General features: G+C 55.1%; 1 protein-coding gene across 1 annotated transcript; it reads left to right on the top strand.

Annotated features, from left to right (window-relative positions):
- The first annotated feature begins 1,035 nt into the window (after window positions 1-1,035).
- Window positions 1,036-15,061, top strand: LOC123586589 (vegetative cell wall protein gp1-like). Its single transcript, XM_045455814.1, has 4 exons — window positions 1,036-1,084; window positions 6,720-7,419; window positions 14,496-14,590; window positions 14,740-15,061. The coding sequence occupies exons 1-4, from the start codon at window positions 1,036-1,038 to the stop codon at window positions 14,796-14,798; spliced, it is 903 nt and encodes a 300-aa protein (XP_045311770.1). The 3' UTR covers window positions 14,799-15,061.
- The last annotated feature ends 4,325 nt before the right edge of the window (window positions 15,062-19,386 follow it).

The following is a 19,386-nucleotide window of genomic DNA, read 5'->3' as shown; positions in this document are numbered from 1 at the left end:
GTCTCCAGTTGACTCCGTCCAGGGCCTCACCCTCCCACTGCCATGCTCTGAGCGCCATCAGCGTTGTTATTTTTGCTGCGAGTGACAGACGTTAGGGAAAGTCTCTGACAGTGGGAACAAGTCAGGAAAAAGGACAAAACTGGGAAGGAGGGGGACAGATGATAGAAATCACAGGAAAACCCTCTGCCTTTTTTGCCACGTGTTCCGTCTCCAGCAGTCCCCTAAATTCCCTCTCACTCATCTCCGTAAATCCCATTGACTCCAAAAAGGCATCCGAGCCTTTGCAGTGACACTCCTGCCCCCTACTCCAAGCTGCCACCTTCCACCCGGACCACGGCAACACCTTATATCTGCACCCCCACCCCTGGCCCTTCACACAGCCTCCGGAGAAATGCTGCTAAAGCCAATCATTTCAGGACGTCCCCAACTTAAAAAAATACCGAATGGTCAGGGCGTCTGGAGGGCTCTGTCGGCTGAGCATCCAACTCTTGATTTTGGCTCAGGTCATGATGTCACGGTTTGTGGGTTCAAGCCCCACGGCGGGCTCTGCACTGACAGTGTAGAGCCTGCTTGGGATTCTCTCCCCCGCCCCGTTCTTCCCCCTCTCCCCTTGTGCTCTCTCTCTCAAAATAAATAAATTTAAGGTTTTTTTTAATTTTATTTTGAGAGAGAGAGAAACCACGAGTGGGGGAAGGACAGAGAGGGAGACAGACTCTGAAGCAGGCTCCAGGCTCCGAGCTGTCAGCACAGAGCCAGATGTGGGGCTTGAACTCATGAGTCGTGAGATCATGACCTGAGCCCCCTAGGTGTCCCCCCCCCCGTTTTTTTTAAATATCGAATGGCTTCCATTGCACACTACCACCTAAACTCATTGGCTCATGAGTCCCCATGTGACTTGGCCTTCCAGTCTGTCCACCTGTCGCTTACTAGGCTGCAGCCAAACCCCTGCCCACCTGCCTTTTTGTCACCCCCTTGGCTTTATTTCCTGAGGATGCATCGAAACCTGAAATGCCCTCGTTCGCCTTTTTATTGGCCATGCCGGCTAGCACGAGCTGCAAGATCCTGGCTTCGCGAGTTTTCCACGGTAGCCCCAGGGGTGGCACAGAGTAAGCCTGTATGAAAATCGGCCGGAGTTCCGCTAGAGGGACGGGGTGTTGCCGCTTTCCTTGCGATTTTAACACTTCTGAGACCTTCACGGACGGGCTGCTGTTGGATCAGATCCCCACTGAACCTCATGTCATTAGGCGTGGGGCTCTAAACGAACCAGGACCAGGAGGGTGTACCTTCACCATTGATAAGGGGAGTCAAATCGATAACATTAGTGGCGAAACCCTAGGCCAGAAGCATTCTCCTAAAGTCGTCGTGAACACTTTTCGGCGCTATTAAACGTCTCTTGGAAAGTTCTAGTCAAGGAGAAAATATGTTTTTGAAAAAGGAAATCATTTGCAGGACGCCTTCATGGTTCAGAGTTCAGGCTCTGGGGGCGACGGGGTGACTCCGTCGGTGAAGCGTCCGACTCCAGCTCAGGTCATGAGCTCGCGGTTTGTGAGTTTGAGCCCCACGTCAGGCTCTGTGCCCACCGTGCGGAGCCTGCTTGGGATTCTGTCTCCTCCTCTCTCTCTGCCCCTCCCCCACTCACTCTGGTGCACTCTCTCTCTCAGGAAATGAATAAACATTTAAAAAAAATTTTTTTTTTAATTAAAAAGAGTTCAGGCTCTGGAGGGGCGCCTGGCTGGCTCAGAAGAGCACGTGACTCTTGATCTCAGCGTCATGAGTTTGAACCCCACCTTGGGTGTGGAGATTACTAAAAAAAAATTTTTTTTGGTAAAGATCTCAGGAGCTGAACTGCCACTCGAAGCCACTCTCCTAGCGGTGTGACTTTGGAAAACTTGCCCAGTCTCCCATGCCTCATTCATGACGTAGGAAGCACCTACTATGTGCCAGGCGTTGTGGTGGGAATACGGAAGTGAGCAAAACAACGTCCCCAGTCCTCGTGGGGAAAGTAGACGATAAAGAAGCAAAACACATTTAAAAAAATATGGGGCGCCTGGGTGGCGCAGCCGGTTAAGCGTCCAACTTCAGCCAGGTCACGATCTCGCAGTCCGTGAGTTCGAGCCCCGCGTCAGGCTCTGGGCTGATGGCTCAGAGCCTGGAGCCTGTTTCCGATTCTGTGTCTCCCTCTCTCTCTGCCCCTCCCCCGTTCATGCTCTGTCTCTCTCTGTCCCAAAAATAAATAAACGTTGAAAAAAAAAATTAAAAAAAAAAATAATAAAGTAGGGGCGCCTGGGGGGCTCAGTTAGTTAAGCAACCAACTCTCAGTTTCAGCTCAGGTCACGATCTCACGGTTCGTGGGTTCGAGCCCTTGCATTGGGCCCTGGGTTCTCTCTCCTCTCTGCTCCTCCCCTGCTGTGTCTCTCAAAATAAATAAACATTAAAAAAAAAAAAAAAAAAAAAAAAAAAAAAAAAGACCTGCCTGAAGGAAAGGAGAGCCATTTTATTTTTGAGAGAGAGAGAGAGAGAGAGAGCGAGCAGGAGCAGGGGAGGGGCAGAGAGAGGGAGACACGGGATCTGAAGCAGGCTCCAGGCTCCCAGCCGTCAGCACAGAGCCCGACGTGGGGCTCGAGCTGAAAGTTGTCCACTGGAGATTGGCAACATGGAGGTGATCGTGATCTTGACAAAACAGTCTTGGTGAGGGGCGCCTGGGTGGCGCAGTCGGTTAAGCGTCCGACTTCAGCCAGGTCACGATCTCGCGGTCCGTGAGTTCGAGCCCCGCGTCGGGCTCTGGGCTGATGGCTCAGAGCCTGGAGCCTGTTTCTGATTCTGTGTCTCCCTCTCTCTCTGCCCCTCCCCCGTTCATGCTCTGTCTCTCTCTGTCCCAAAAATAAATAAACGTTGAAAAAAAAAAAAAAAGTTTTAAAAAAAAAAACAGTCTTGGTGAAATAGAGGGCGCGAGACCCGATGGGAATGGATTCAAGAAGAGACCGGGGCTTCGATCAAAATAATTGCACTCGCAGGCGCCTGGCTGGCTGGATGGAACGCACGACTCTCGATCTTGGGGTGGTGAGTTCGAGCCCCACGTTGAGTGCGCTTAGAGCTGACTTGAAAAAAATAAATAAAAAGAGAATCGGAGGGAAGGAATTGGAATCAGCAAGAATAGGGAACTCCAGAAGTTTTGCTTAAAATGCAAGGAGATGGAAAGTAGCTAAAGAGAAAACAGGACCGCGGGTTGGTTGGTTTGTGTTTTTCTCCCTGTAAGATAAGAGAAATAGAATGATTGTTTGCTACTGAGTCTCTTCTATGTGTTGTTGGGGTTGTGAGGATTGTATGAATCAAAACATGGCAAGTGCTTGGAACTGTTTCGGGCACGTAGTAAATGCTCAATAAATATTCACTGCTAGTTTTGTTATAAAATTATTATTAACAAATAATACTTATCCTGAAAGCCTAAGAGTTTCAATTACAAAATTATTGGGTTTAAAAAAAAAAAGTTTAATGTTTGTTTATTTTGGAGAGACAGAGAAAGAGACAGAGCATGAGCAGGGGAGGAGCAGAGAGAGAGAGGGAGACCCAGAATCCGAAACAGGCTCCAGGCTCTAAGCTGTCAGCAAGGAGCCCGGCACGGGGCTCGAACTCACAAACCGCGAGATCATGACCTGAGCCAAAGTTGGACTGGACGCTCAACCGCCTGAGCCACCCAGGTGCCCCACAAAATTATTGGTTTTAATGAGATCTCAGTAAGATAGCAGGCTATAAAATATACAAAGGTCAACAGAATTTCTATACATTACCAATAACTAGTTACAAATTTATAATGAAACTAATTGTTGGTTATAAGATCAACATAAAAACTGTAATGTAAAAAATTCTATCTACAATGTCCACTTCTCTATAACACACCAAAAAATAAGCTTAGGAAGTGTGTGAGAATTATTTTTAAAAAATCTTTTTTGAAGACCATAGAAAAGATCTGAATAAATCAAGAAAGATGTATGTTCCTTGATGGAAATGCTCAATACTGTAAAGATTTTAGATTCTTCCACACTGAGACAATCTCAACAAAATTTCTAACAAGATTTATTTTTTTTATTTTTTTTATTTTTTTCAACGTTTATTTATTTTTGGGACAGAGAGAGACAGAGCATGAACGGGGGAGGGGCAGAGAGAGAGGGAGACACAGAATCGGAAACAGGCTCCAGGCTCTGAGCCATCAGCCCAGAGCCCGACGCGGGGCTCGAACTCACGGACCGCGAGATCGTGACCTGGCCGAAGTCAGACGCTTAACCGACTGCGCCACCCAGGCGCCCCCTAACAAGATTTTTAATGGAACTTGGTGCTAATTCTGAGTTCATCCGGGAGAGAAAATATGCATGCAAGAATTAAGAAACTTTAGGGGCGCCCGGGGGGCTCCATCGGTTAAGCATCGACTTCGGCTCAGGTCACGATCTCATGGTTCATGAGTTCGAGCCCCGCGTCAGGCTCTGCACTGACAGCTCGGAGCCTGGAGCCTGCTTTGGATGCTGGGCCTCCCTCTCTCTCTGCCCCTCCCCTGCTCACACTCTGTCTCTCTCTCAAATAAAGATTTAAAAAATTGAAGAAAAAAAAAGAAATTTTGGAAACTTCCTTGAAACAAATGTCAAAGTATATTATAAAGCTATAAGATGTAAAACTAATAGCTGCAGAAGGTAAGCAAATAGATCAATGGAACTAAAGAGTCAAGAAACAGAACCCAGACTGTGTGGGAATGCAATATATAATATAGTGTTAAAAACTTGGATAAGAGGGGCGCGCGGCTGGCTCCATCCGTGGAGTGTGCAACTCTTGATCTTGGGGTTGTAGGTTCGAGCCCCACCTTGGGTGTAGAGATTACTCAAAATAAAATAAAATCTTAAAAGAGGAAGAAGAAAAAACTTGGCTAAAGGTGACCCGTCGAGTTTTTAAAGCGAAAGAGAATTGCACTATTCACGAGAGAGCATGTTTGTTTGGTTTTTTTTTTTTTTACTTTTTTTAACGTTTATTTATTTTTGAGAGACAGAGACAGAGCATGAGTGGGGGAGGAGCAGAGAGGGAGACACAATCTGAAGCAGGCTCCAGGCTCCGAGCAGTCAGCACGGAGCCCCACGCCGGGCTCGAACTCACCAACCGTGAGATCGTACCTGAGCGAAGTCGGACGTTTAACCGACTGAGCCACCCAGGCGCCCCTCTTCACATGTTTTAATACGCTTCCCCAACATCTCCACAATAAACCTACAAATGGCAGCATTGTTTTGTATAACCGAGACATCTGAACAACCCAAATGTCTATCAGTGGAGAAATGGCTAAATAAAATTTTATGGAGTGATACTAAGAAGTGCCGTGTAGCCATTACACAGAACGAGGCAGAGAAACCTATAGATGCTGACGTGGGAAAAGGTCCAAGCTCTACAGTGACACAGAACAAGCACACTGCGGGTAGTAGGTTTCTTTCTAGGAGTTTAACAACAAAGGCAGTGAACACACACCCCAGAACCTCTGTAGGTACGTGCGTGGAGATGGCCATATTACACACACATATTACAGGCCTGGGCCTGGAAAGGTCTGGACACGCCCGCCGGGCGGCTCACCGCCCCAGCCCCAGGGGGACCTTGGGACAGGGCAACCACTCGCTCAGGAGCAAGGCCTCAGACGCCGCCGCCCAACTTGTCACAGCGGCGGGAAGGACGTAAGGAGCGCCGAACACCTGCTCGCTCTAACCGCGCCTGGCTCTCCCGGGGACCTTCGGGGCCGAGCGCCACCGTGTGCGCCGCCGAGATGGCAGAACCCGGGCTCAGAGCGTTCCCACCTCCCCAGCCCCGCCCGGTCCGCGTCTCCGTCGCGTCCCTGGTTCCGCTTCGCGGGAGCCGTCCTGTCTGGACCCCCAGGTGGCATCCTTTTGCTGTCACCAACGCGTGCACTGCGGCACATGCAGGCGGCCTAGCCCATACCCGCGGGCGGGACACGTAACCTCCACCAGCCTCAGTTTACCAGTCTGAAACACAGGGACCACGGGGACAGGCAGGAAGGGATTTCATGGGGCTTATTAGGAGTGAGCCTCTTTTTTTTTTTCTTTTTAAGTTTCTTTCTTTCTTTTGAGGAATCTCCACCCGCAAGGCGGGACGCGAACTCACCACCCCACCGGGAGATCAGGACTCCCACGCTCCACCCACCGATCCAGCCGGGCGCCCAGGACCGAGCATTTTTAAGACGTAAAAGACACGTGGTACAAGAACCCTGGGGTTCCGGACGGCACCTCTTTGGGTTTGCGTCGTGAGTGGATGAGATCGTGGAGAGGGTGCTGGCGGGGCCCAAAGCGGAGGGCGGCCGTGCGGGGTGCGTACACGACGCGACAGGACGCGCGACAAGTGCTCCGCGCAGCCGGGGTCCCCGGGGTCCCGTCCACCTCCGCTCGGGGACGCCGGCCCTCCACGCCCTCCAGCCCCGCACATCGCCCCCACGTTCGCAGGGCGCACCGGGGCTCTTCTCCGTCTGAGCGCTTCTGCAACCGTCTCCCGACCTCTGCTTGCGGCCTCCTCTCCCCTGCTCTCCCCCCCCTCCCCTGCCTTCCTCTTTCCTCCCCTCTCCTGCGGACTTCCCTCCCCTGCCCTCCCCTCTCCTCCCCTTCGGACTTCCCTCTCCTGCCCTCCCCTCTCCTCCCCTTCCCTGCCCTCCCCTCCGCTCCCCAGCCCTCCCCTCCGCTCCCCAGCCCTCCCCTGCGGCCGCCCCTCCACTCCCTGGCCGCCTCCCCTGCTTTCATCTCCCCTGCTCTCTCCTCCCCTCCCCTGTGGTCTCCCCTCCCCCCTCTTCCCCTCCCTCAGGTGTCCCGGAGACCTCCCCACCCAGCCAGCAGAGCGGGCCAGCCCCCGCCTTCCTCCAGGCCCCCTCGCCTCTCCCCCGCACTCCGCGGGCTGCAGCGGCAGTCCCCAGACCACGCCCCTCGGGATCCACGCCCCTCGGGATCCCGCCGCGCCCTCCCTGACCACGCCCTCCGGCTTCCGGGGCGTCCTCGGGCCACGCCCCTCCCAAGCGCAGCACCCGAGACCACGCCCCTGGAGAGTCTCGCCGCGCCCTCTCAGACCACGCCCTCCGAGACCACGCCCCTGCGCTCCCGCCAGGTCCCAGGCCACGCCCCTGAACACGCCTCTCCGAGTCCCGGCCGCTGCGCGCCCGCCTAGCGCTCCGCCCTGCAGCGCGCCCCGAGCGAGTCTCCCACGCGACCGTGGGCCTCGGCCGCCCGGAGCTGGACGCGGGCTCGCTGTCCCCGCAGCCCCTCCGGCCACAGGTTCGGGACCCCGGCCCGCGAGCTGCAGCCGCGGCCCTGAGAATGCCGCGCCTCCTGCCGAGGGCGCCCGGCACGCGGCCCCTCGGAAGACAAAGCTGCTTAGTGCTCGCCGCGTCCCGAGCAGGTGGGAGAGAATGGTCGCTTCGGCGGCGGAGGAGCCCCCAGCAGCCGCGTCCCCCGGCGGGGCTGGGGGCAACCCCGGGGCAGCCCCCGCCCCCAGCCTCCCCCTACCCGCCGGCTCCCTTGCGCCGGGTTCGGCTTCGTCATTCCCGGGGCCGCGGCCTCGGGCTCAGCCTCTGCTAGGAGCTGGGACAGAGGATGACCCGGCGGCCCCCAGATCCCTGGTCGGGAGAAGGCTCGTCCTACGGGGACACGCGGGAGGGAAGGGGCTGGGACTGAGCGCTTGGCCAGGGTGTCATTCCCGACCGCCTCGACGGTGAGCAGGGCTTACACGGGTCAGGACCAGAGAGAAACACCCGGCCGCGCTCGGGCTCAGGATCAGATTTCACTTAGGAACCAGGCTTGCGGAGTTGCGGCAAAGAGGTCGGTTAGGAGGTCACCCCAAGGCCTGCGGAGCTGCCCCAGGGGAGGAGGGAATCCCAAGTCCTGGAGAAGCCAAGTCTTGGGGTCAGGGAAGGTGGACGGGTATATAGGTGGCCTTCCACAGTCCCACGGTGGAAACTCCCAAGGGCTAGGGCGCCTTAAAGGCTCAGCTCCCATTGTCTGGGGAGAGGGCGTGGGGAGGCCGGAGGAAGGGACCCCAGCACAAGCATCACCTGCAAGGCAGCCTTGCCCAGAGGTCTTAACAGGACCATTTTGTACATCAGAGACTCCCTCCCCGCCCCCCAACCAGACAGAATCAAGCTATTTTTCCAAGGAGAGGGCACATCCAGCCAGAAGGTGCTTCCTCCCTTTGGGGATCTCAGCCCAGGATCTCCCCAGAGCCTCCCTCCCTTCCCCTCTGCAGGGGCGGGGGGGGGGGGGGGGGGGGCGGGGAGGGGCGGGGGGCACCAAGGAAGTATTTCCCACTCTGGGGGAGTAAAGAGCAATGGCTGAGACCCAGATTTCCGGGGACCCAGGAACCTAATGTTGAAAATGGTTGACAAACCCCTTTCAGGGGGAGATTTGGCCTCGTATTCGGGGTGAACAGAGATGTGCTTGACTATCTTCTCCACCACGAGCCAAGCACCGTGCTAAGCTTTCACGCAGCCCTCACAGCCACCCTCCCCCCCCCCCCCCCGGGAAATAAGCATTGTCCCCCCTGTTTCCGAGACAGGGACACTGAAGCTGCCGGTGGTGAGATGACAGGCCCCAATCACACAGCCATTAAGGGGCAGAGTCAGAATTGCAAAGCAACCTTGACCGCCTTCAATTTTGGCAGGAGAATGACCCCAGATACGGTATCTAGGAAAGGGGTGAAATACTCAGTAGGTTTTGTGAGGCTGCTGAGGACGGACACGGACCCACTCTCAGGTCCGGTGAGCGGTGGCTTTCCGGCTGGACCGATGGGGACCGTACCAGGGCGTCTCTGCCCCGGCCCGGGTCCGAACCTCCTGCTTTCCAGCTGCCCCAGCAGGCTCCACTGGGAGCACTGGGCAGGAGGCCAAGGGGACTCCTCCCCCGTGGGCCTCCCGGGTTCCTTCTTGGGCCTCCAGGTCCCGGGCATGCCACCCCCAGTCTGAAGTGTTCAACCTGGTTCATAGTCTGTCTGGCCTCCTCGTCACACGGCCGCATCCCCAGAGACATTAGCCCTGCGTGGACGGGGCCTGTTTCAGGAGCCCGCCCCCCAGCCGAGGCTCAGCGCCCACAGAGCAGCACCCTCTCGGAGGTCCCTGTGTGAGAAGTTTCCACATTCTCCTAATTCCTGCAGCCCTGGGAGGGTGGCCTTTTCCAGCAGTTGCTCCCTTCATGAGGCCTCACGGTTTTCTCCTTACCTTTCCGTTACTAGCTAACGAGTTTTTCTTACGTGCTTAACACTCCTGTGGTTTTTTTTTTTTTTTTAATTTTTTAATGTTTATTTATTTTTGAGACAGAGAGAGACAGAGCATGAACAGGGGAGGGGCAGAGAGAGAGGGAGACCCAGAATCCCAAGCAGGCTCCAGGCTCCGAGCCGTCAGCCCAGAGCCCGACGCAGGGCTCGAACTCACGGACCGCGAGATCGTGACCTGAGCCAAAGCCGGACGCTTAACCCACGGAGCGCCCCCCAGGCATCCCAAGACTCCTTTAAAATAAATGTCCGTTGTGACACTTGCGGTGACTTCTGTCTCGGGACCAGGCGTGGGGTGTCCGGGGCTCTCCCGCCCCCTCCTGCCCAGGCCCGAGTTTTGTGGCCGCGGGAGGGACAGCACGACACAGTGGGCTCTGATTCAGAGCCTCCGCTGGACCCCAGAAGCCAGGAACCCTTCCACAGCTTCCGCTGGAACCCTTCAATGTGGTGTCTCCCCACAGGCCCCGCAACTGGGTCAGTCTATCAGGCCAGTTGCTTCTGAGTGATGAGTGTGTGGTTAAACCAGTTAATTCCAGGGACATCGGCCCCTTTGCTGCTGCGCTTCGGATGTGAAGCGACTTCCTTGATCGGAAGCAGTGTCGCGTGGAAGGTTAGGACATGAGCGAGGCAGGCCTGTGTGTAGTGGTGCCGGGGGACCCCTTCTGGGCGGGAAGGGCAGTTCCGTGTCCAGGATCTGGGTAGAATCCGCGGGGGACAAATCTCTGCCCCTTCCACAAGGGGAAGGGACCGGTGTCATCAGCCTGCTGCTAGGAGGCTGGCCGGGCCCCGCGTGGTCGGTCTCCGCCGCTGGCAAAGGGACAGCAGGTGGCCCCGTCGGCACTGGGGAGGGGAGGCCACGCAGAGCCCCACACCTGCCACCACAGCCGCTCAGTTGCCTCGTCCCTGGGACAAGACGCTGACTGATGCCCAGAGGACGAGTTTCCTCACCGGTCAGGAGCCTCTTCGGCAGTGGATACCCTCCAGGGGGCAGTCGCGTGGGACACAGGTACCCTGACATGCCTTGTGCGTTTGGAGAGACCCGTCGGGTCCTTCCCCCGGCCTCCTTGTCACCAGTGCCCACCATAGTCCCTCCCTCCCCTCCCCCCCCAGCGGACCTGTGCGGATCCACACTTCTGGCCGTCTCTCAGTCCAGACAAATGTGCCTCGGAGCGCTGTCCCCGGGGCAGGATCCCTGTCACCGCCGTCCGCCAGGGCTTCCCCGGACGAGGGCTGGAGGGCTGCCTCTGTCCCCTTGCTGCCCATTCCTGCGGAACCATCCGTAAACTACACCCGAATTCTTTCCCTCTCAGCTGATTACAGGAATTTTCTTTTCTTTTCTTTTCTTCTTAAGTTTATTTTGAAGGAGAGAAAGAGAGAGAGAAACCCAGGCAGGCTCTGCGCCGTCAGCACAGAGCCTGATGTGAGGCTCGAACCCACGAACTGTGAGATCATGACCTGAGCCGAGATCGAGAGTCGGATGCTCAACCGACTGAGCCTCCCCACCACCCCCTCCCCAAGGCGCCCCCAGGCCCGAGGATTATCAGATCTGCTACATCACCCGGTCCAAACAGAAGAGGACCTTGCCCCGCCCCCTGCCCTGGCCGCAGAACCTTCTCGTTTGCTCCGGTCCTCATTCGAAACTCTGGCCTCCTGTATTTCTTTACAACGACCCCCAATTTTTTACCTGCATGATCGCAACCTCACCCTTAGCAGTGGCGTCTGGGATGGACTGATTGTATTTCTCCTTGTGTGTAAGTAAAACAAATACTTGATTGAAAATAAGAAGTTTCCATCTGAATGCTCCCTGAAATACCCAGGGCCCTGCAGTCCCCCCTGGGGACACGCTCGCAGGGGCGAGGGGGGGCAGGACGGGCACAGCTGTTTGACCGCACTTTTCAGTGCTTGTTTCTTGGAACCAGCTGAAATCTGACTCTGAGCCCTTGGCCACCAAGGTGGGCAGAAATTTGATTTCGGCTGTTATGCCAGATGGGCCACCCTAGGTTCTTCTAGAACTAATGCCAGTCCCACATCGGGGGAGGGGGGGTCTAGTTACCATCCCCCGAACCTGGATGGACTCACGGCTCTCCTGTAGTCAGCGGAAAGCCACGGAAGTGACTCTGTGCCACGGACAGTGACGCAAGGTGCACCTTGTGAGAGCCCGAGGCACCGGGTAGGCAATCTGACGCCCCTGAAGTGACCAGGCCCCAGGAGAGCCCTCTTCTGGGACCAGGCGTAAGCGACGGAGGCTTACGGGACCCAGGTCACCCCCAGCCCGGAGCCCCAGCCATCTCGGGGTAAAAACAAGCGGCCTCACTGTGGGTTTGTTCTAAAAAAAATTTTTTTTAATTTAATGTTTATTTATTTTTGAGAGAGACAGAGACAGAGCGTGACCAGGGGAGGAACAGAGAAGGAGACAAAGAATCCGAAGCAGGCTCCAGGCTCAGCCATCAGCACAGAGCCCGCCGCGGGGCTCAAACTCAAACTGTGGGTTTGTTTTTTTCTTTTTGAAAACTCCCGCCCCGCAGGAACCATCTGCCTTCAAGACAAATGGTTCTTTTGTGCCACCAAGTTTGGGGGGTTTCTTACACGGCAGTAGGTGTGGGAAGGGTGGCCTTCTTTAGGTGACCGTGGGGTCACTCCCTCAGGACCCATTGTCCCCTCGCCCCCAGCGGAAAGCTGCCTTGTGTCCAGGCTCTGGAGGTGGACATCAAGGCTCGGGGCCAACATTGCCCACACAGTCCCCACGTCGGCACAGTCTTGGGCTCGGGGCAGGGGCCTGTGTGACTCATTTGGAGCCGATGACAGTGGAGAGGATATTTGATGGGAACTTTTGCATTTCAGATTTTATTTTTAAGTAATCTCCACGCGCAGCGTGGGGCTCGAACTCACAACCCCGGGACCGAGAGTCACACGCTCCACCCACCCAGCCAGCCAGGCGCCCCCGATGGGACCTTCTGAGAAAACAATGAGGATTTCTCCCTCTTTGGAGACAGATTCCACAGGTGCCCCCACACACGTACACAGCCCCCCACCCCACGGCCAAAGAAGAGACGCTGACGAATTTGCCATGACCATGAGAGGGAGCCAGCTTTCGGAGGAAAGTTAAGAGAGTCGAAACCAGATTTGAGGCAGAAAACAGCAAGAGCAACAAACCAGGCCCCGAAAGGGAGAGCTGCGCCCCTAAATCAAACCCAGCCTGAAGCTGTCTCTAAGTGACCGCAGGTGAAGCCAGGGGCACGTTGTCGTCTCTCAACCAAGGAAACGGGTCACGAGGAGGCATTTAAACTAAACACGCCCCATAAGAATTCCAGGACTTGGGGCGCCCGGGGTGGGGGGCTCAGTCGGTTGAGCATCTGACTCTTGGTTTCAGCTCAGGTCACGATCTCACGGTTTTGTAGGTTTGAGCCCCACGTCAGGCTCCACACTGACAGTGCAGAGCCTGCTTAGGATTCTCTCTCTGCCCCTCCCCTGCCCGTGTTCTCTGTCTCAAAATGAATAAACGTTAAAAAAATAAATAAAATGTTAGGGTAAAAACATTCTTTCTCCATCAGGATGCCCTTGCATACAGAAGTGAGCCCTGCTCCGCGCGAGGGACGTCGGCGTGGGAAGCAAGCTAACAAAAGCACGAAGAATGAGAGAGGGGCAGAGAGAAGTAGCCAGGGCCTTGGTGACATCAGAAACCTCTGGAAGCCCTCTCCACCTCTGCACTGCTCAGTTATTAAGTTAATACACTGCCACGATGTTTTTTTTATCTAATTATTTATTTTTTAGTTGTTTTCAACGGGCTTTCTTACTTATTCATTTTTACGTAAGCTCTGCACCCAACATGGGGCTCGAACTCATGACCCCGAAATCAGGAGTCTCATCCCCCACTCGTTGAGCCAGCCAGGTACCCCAATAGGCTTTGTTTTCATTTCTCTATCATCTATCTATCATCTATCAATCACCTATCTATCTATCTAAAGTTGGTTTCACTGCTCAGCACAAAGCCCAGCGCAGGGCTTGAACTCAGGACCCTGAGATCAAGACCTGAACTGAGACGCTTAACCGTCTTACCCTCCCAAGCGCCCCTAAGCTTTGCATTTTTGAGTAGTTTTAGGCTCCCGGAAAAATTAAGCAAAATGTACGAAGGGTTCCCCTACAGCCCTGCCCCACACAGGCACGGCCTCGGTCGTTTGCTGCATAGCTCAGCCCACTGTCAACCCCCCCCCCCCCCACCAGAGTGGGACATTTGCTACAGTCAGTGACCCTGTGCTGACACATCGCAATCGCCCGAAGGCTGCAGTTTAGGGTTCATGCTTGGGCTGTACATGCTATGGGTCCACCATCATTATTATTATTTTTTTTATATTTATGTATTTTGAGAGGGGGGAGGGGCAGAGAGAGAGAGGGAGAGACAGGCTCCCAAGCAGAGATCAGCGCAGAGCCCGACACGGGGCTCGAACCTCGAACTCCCGAACTCCGAGATTATGACCTGAGCCAAAGTCAGACACTTAACGACTGAGCCACCCAGGCGCCCCTTGATAAATTCTCATTTATTGAAAGACCTCCAGTCAAGAAATAGAGAAGTAATTATTAGGATGCGTCTTTTTTTGCAAATATTTTCTCCCCATCTGGGGTTTCTCTTCTCGTTCACTTGATAGCATCTCTGTCCCAGAGCAGAAGGTTTTAAGTTTAATGAAGTCCGGCTTCTCGATTATTTCTTTCATGGGTCACGTCTTGGATGCTGCAGCTAAAAAGTCGTCACCAGGGGCGCCCGGCTGGCTGGTCGGTTAAGCGTCAGACTTCGGCTCAGGTCGTGATCCCCCAGTTTGTGGGTTCGAGCCTCATGTCGGGCTCTGTGTCAACAGCTCGGAACCCGGAGCCTGCTTCAGATTCTGTGTCTCCCTCTCTCTCGGCCCCTCCCCCACTCACACTCTCTCTCTCTCGCTCTCAAAAAAAAAAAAAAAATTAAAAACATTTAAAAATAATAAAAAATAAAATAAAATAAAAAGTCGTCCCCAGACCCAAGGTCAGCTAGACATGCTCCTAAGGGTAACTTCTGGGAATTTTAGTTCCACATTGTACATTTGGGCCTGGGATCCTGCGAGAGTTCGCTTTGGTGAAGGCTGGAAGGTCTGTGTCTCGCGTCCCCTTTTTTGCATGCGGATGTCCGGCTGTTCTAGCATCACTTGTTGGAAAGCACAATTGCATTTCGGTTTTTGAATTTGCAGACAGCCGTCCCCCGCCCCTTATCCTTGGGGCACGCCTGCCAAGACCCCCAGGGGACGCCTGAGACCTCAGCTGGTTCTGAGCCCCACCCACACTGGTACACACACACCTCCGAGGAGGTTTAATTTCTAAACTAAGCACAGCGAGGGGTGAACAACAGTAACTAATGATCAAACAGAATGATTATTACAATGTATTGTAATAACAGGCATGTGCAAACGGTTTCTCTCTCTCTCTTGCTTTCAGAATATCTTATTGTCCTGTGCTCCCCCCCGCCCCCATCTTCTGACGATGTAAGACGATGAGATGCCCCCGTGGTGAGGTGACGTGCGTACCTGACTGAGCACTGGGCTACCGTTGACCTTCTGAGGCTGAGTCACAAGAAGGACCATCTGATCCTGGCTGTGGTTGACCACGGGTCACTGGTCTTCGGGGACTTCCGGAAGTTTCCGTGAGCATTTCTGTACAGGTTTTGCGTGAATATAAATTTTCATTTCTCTAGGGTAACTATGCACGAACGGGTCCCTTTATCTTTTAGGTCAGTTTAATTATTTGTTTGTTTTGTTTTTTTTTTCTTTCTTTTTTTAAGGTTCTATTTCGGGGCTCCTGCGTGGCTCAGTCGGTTAAGCTTCTGACTCTTGATTTCCGCTCAGGTCCCGATCCCGTGGTTTGTGCAATCGAGCCCCGCATCCGGCCCTGCGCTGGTGGCGTGGAGCCTGCTTGGGATTCTCTCTCTCCCTCTCTCTACCCCTCCACCACTCACGCTGTCTCTGTCTCTCTCAAAATAAATAAAATTTAAAAACTTAAAGTTTACATACTTATTCTTCAGGGAAGGACGCTTGCTCGCGGGGCCCAGGCCCCAGGTGGGGAGAAATCCCAGCAGCCCCGTGGCAGGTTCACGTGCAGGTGCGTGGCCACAGGTGCAACTGAGGTCCCAGCCAGCAAGCAGCATGTGATCGAGCCGTTGTCTTGTGATTCCGCCCCCAGCCTTTGAGTCCAGGCCTAAGCCGATGCCACAGAGGAGAGACCAGCTGTCCCCGGCAAACCCTGCCCAAATAGATTTGTGAGCAAAATAACTTGACGCTAAGTCCTGGGGCGTTCATTCTGCAGAACAGGCAACCACAGCAGGACCCCTCTTCTGTCCCCGGCTCTCTCCTCCGGGCCTCACGTGTCCCCCCGCCCCCACCGGGGCACCCAGCTAAGGCCAGAAAGGACAAGGTAACTTACTACCTTGCCAGGTGTGTCCCCAATACCCTCTCCCCTCCTCTATAGTCACGTGGCCCAGTTCAGGTTAGCCCGTGCGGCGGGACCACATTGGGCCGCATCCCTGGGAGCGAGCTACATCTGCCTGCTTCCATCCCAGACGACGGGGTGTGAGCGGATGTAACGCAGTCTGCGGACGTCAGGCCTGGGGCACGTGCCTGAACGCGGGCTGGGACACAGATGGGCTGACCTTACGACCTCTACCCCTCCAGGGGGTGGAGGGACCACTGCACCCAGGAGACCGCGGTCCCTGAAGGACGACAGCAGCGGACCCGTCCTGAGCCGCTCTGCTCTCCCCTCATCAGTGCCTGGGACAGAAAGAAACCGCGATCTTGCCTGAGTCGCTGTCTCGGGGTTTCTCAGTTACCCCAGCTTAGCCTCCACCCAAGTAATACCGGAAGTGAGTGTCTCAAGCCCGGTGAGGTGACCATCGCTGAGACGCAGGGCACAGGAGAGCCCGTCTGCTTCCTTAACATGGGACAGGAAAAACACAGGCAGGAAACATAGCTGGACACTCACCTGCTGTGAGGAGCCCCGCGTAGCAGGTGCCACCGAGAGGGCCGCGGGAAATCGGAAGGCGGAGAGAGAGCCTTCAGAAGGAGCTGTGAGCAAGGGTCCTGCGAAGACAGAGACCGAAATCGAAGGCCAGAACCGGGGAGACGGAAGTGGGGCCAAGGGCAGTCCAGATAAAGGAAGGAGAGGCACAGGGCTGACGCGGGAGGGCGCTCGATCCTTCGGGGGAGACGCGGAGGCCACGGTACGCGGTTCAAAGGGCTCAAAGGGCTCGGTAAACACCAAGGAGCAGGTGCCGTGGGGCTTAAACCCAACGTGGCCAATCCTAAACGGTTCTTTCCTGTTTCTACTAGGGAACTGTCTGCAAACAAATCTCTACTTGATGAGCAGCTTAAGCATAATTACACCTCGTGTGTTACGTGCATATTTCACTGCTTTATTAAATCCTTCAAACAACATAGTTCTGGGAGGTGTAATTAACCTCTTGAGAACATTACCTCGCAACACAATAAATGAACCATACGCTTTGGTTAGTCTTTCCAAAGACCCCTCAGTCTGGGCGGTCTGCAGTGGCACTGAGTGGGGCCGTGTGGAGGACCCCATTCCCCACACCTGAGTGATTGGGCCAGAGAGGGACACGTGGCCCAGGCAGGGCCAATCAGTCCTTCCCTACGATCCACCCACAAAGGCAGGAAGGGAAGTTTGCCGGGGACCTAATCGCAGGACTCTAAAGAGGGGCTGCCCTACGGGGGAAGAGAGCCTGTTGTCAAAGCCGAGCAGAGATGACAGATGGACAGAGACCCAACGGTGCCGAGTCCCCGGAGCCCCTCCCCCACCTGTTCCCGGGCTCCTGCCCGACTCTCGGGCTAGTGCATTCCTCCCCAAGTTGCATTTCTGTCACTTGCCACCAAGAATCCTGGCTCAGCGTGACCCTTAGTGCGACATCTCAACAAACTTCCAAACCCTTGACTGCAAAACATACTAACATTTCACGAGCCACGTCCCCCAGGGGGACAAGCTGCCAAATAGCTATGACAAGGCCCTGACCATAAGATGCATCCCGGTTTCAGAAACAGAAGAATAAGGGGGAAAAAAGGACTCCCTAGAACGGATAAAATATGGCAGCCGTGTGCCCGTGGATGCGTCACCGAGTCTCTGTCATCGTCAGTGTCCTCATCCACAAAGCAAGGACGATCATACCCACGACACAGGATCGGGAGGGTTAGAAATACAACACAGTGGAACTGTCTACACACAGACGTTCTTAGCAGCGTTACTCAAGAGTCAAAAACTGGAAACACCCTCAACTGGTTGGATGGGTAGGCGGAGCGGGGGCCAGCCGGGCTCCCCAGCAAGAAGCAGGAATGACACCATGCTGTGCCACGATGTGCCTTGGAAACATTCTGCACCGGAAAGAAGCCAGACGTGAGAGACAGCACATCGTAGAATTGATTTATGTGAAATGTCCGGAAAAGACAAATCTATAGAGACAGAAAATAGATGAGTGCTTGTCTGGGGCAGGAAGAAAGCAGGAGCAACAGAGAAGGGGCGTGAGGGATCTTATCTGCGCCACAGACGCGTTCTACAAACCCACCCACCGTGACGGGCACGCGGCCAGGCGATCTACTAAAAATTGGTTGGGGTGTAAACTCGAAATGAGTGAATCAGACAACATGGAAAACACGACTCAATAAAGTGATTACTATTATTATTTTTATTTTGAGAGAGAGAGAGAGAGGCTGAGCAGGGGAGGGGCAGAGACAGAGGGAGACAGAGAGAATCCCAAGGAGGCTCTGCGTCCATAGCCCAGAGCCCGATGTGAGGCTCGAACCCACAAACCGTGAGATCACGACCTGAACTGAAGTCAGGAGTCGGCCGTGCAACCGACTGACCCACCCAGGTGCCCCGATAAAGTTATTATTAAAGAAATAGATGTCGGGGTGCCTGGGGGGTGCTCAGTCAGTTAAGTGTCCGGCTCTTGGTTTCGGCCCAGGGCACGATCTCACGGTTCTCGAGTTCTAGCCCCACATGGGGGTCTGCGCTAATGGCATAGAGCCTGCTTGGGATCCTGTCTCTCCCTCTCTCAGCCCCTCCCCTGCTCGCTCTCTCGCTCTGTCTCCCTCTCAAAATAAATAAATAAAAGATAAAAAAAAAAAAAAAAGATGTCAAGTGTCTAGAACAGACACGATGGGTGCTCAAGAAATGACAACCCTCCTCTGATCCTGGGGTCCAGGTTCCTGACTCCACAAGGCCGCGCCTTCCTGGGCAGCTGGGTGGGAGGTGTGCTGTTCTTTGACGTGCTGCAGGGGCTCCCTGGGGGGCACCCAGAGGAAGCACTGCTTCTCGAAACTGCTGTGGTCAGAGACCGCAGCAAGGCCCCGTCTCCAGAGAGCCGACTGGGGAACCTCCCTCCACCCTCCGCCACCCCCACACACACAGGCCGAGAGGCTGGTGACCTACGGTGTCTCAGATCTTTCCTGGACTCAGTAAAACTCACAGGAACACCAAGAAACGAGGCTCATTTCACGTCCTGAAAAACGAGTCGCGTCCCCGAGACTCTGCAACCCAGGTGAACCTTAGGCTTGTCCGCCTCCTGAGGGCGGGGCAGCAAGGACGAGCCTCGGGACCTGTCCGCCCGTCGGTTTAGTGACCCTCAGCGTGTCCAGATGCTCGGACACCGCCAGGAACTTGTGACACCATCCCAGAGAGACTCTTCTCGGAAGGCCGTTCAGCACAAGGCGGGACTCGGCTCCAGGAGAGGCCCTGGCCTCCCTTCCCTCCCCCTGCCCAGCCACTGGACAGAAACGCGGGCTTCGGGCTCAGGGAGCCCGCCAGGAACCACGGCGCTCTCTCTCTGCTACAGACACCCAGCACGGGTCACCTTGTGGTGGACGACATTCTGGGATGCTGTGAGTGGCCACACCGCGCTGGTGGCTTCCTTCCCGGGGCTCCTTCCCGGCACCTGTTGGGGCCGATGGGGAACTGAGAGGCAAGGGTCAGAGCGCCAGCAGCCATCTTGTGTCACGAGGCAGCCTCGAGAACGGTGAAGAATTAAATGAGAATTAAATGGTGAAGCCCGGGTTCCTGTAACCGTGGGGCTGCCATCCCATCCTGGAG

The sequence above is a fragment of the Leopardus geoffroyi genome, chromosome C3 (assembly GCF_018350155.1).
Source record: "Leopardus geoffroyi isolate Oge1 chromosome C3, O.geoffroyi_Oge1_pat1.0, whole genome shotgun sequence".
Taxonomy (NCBI): domain Eukaryota; kingdom Metazoa; phylum Chordata; class Mammalia; order Carnivora; family Felidae; genus Leopardus; species Leopardus geoffroyi.
This window is presented reverse-complemented; position numbering and strand designations above follow the sequence as displayed.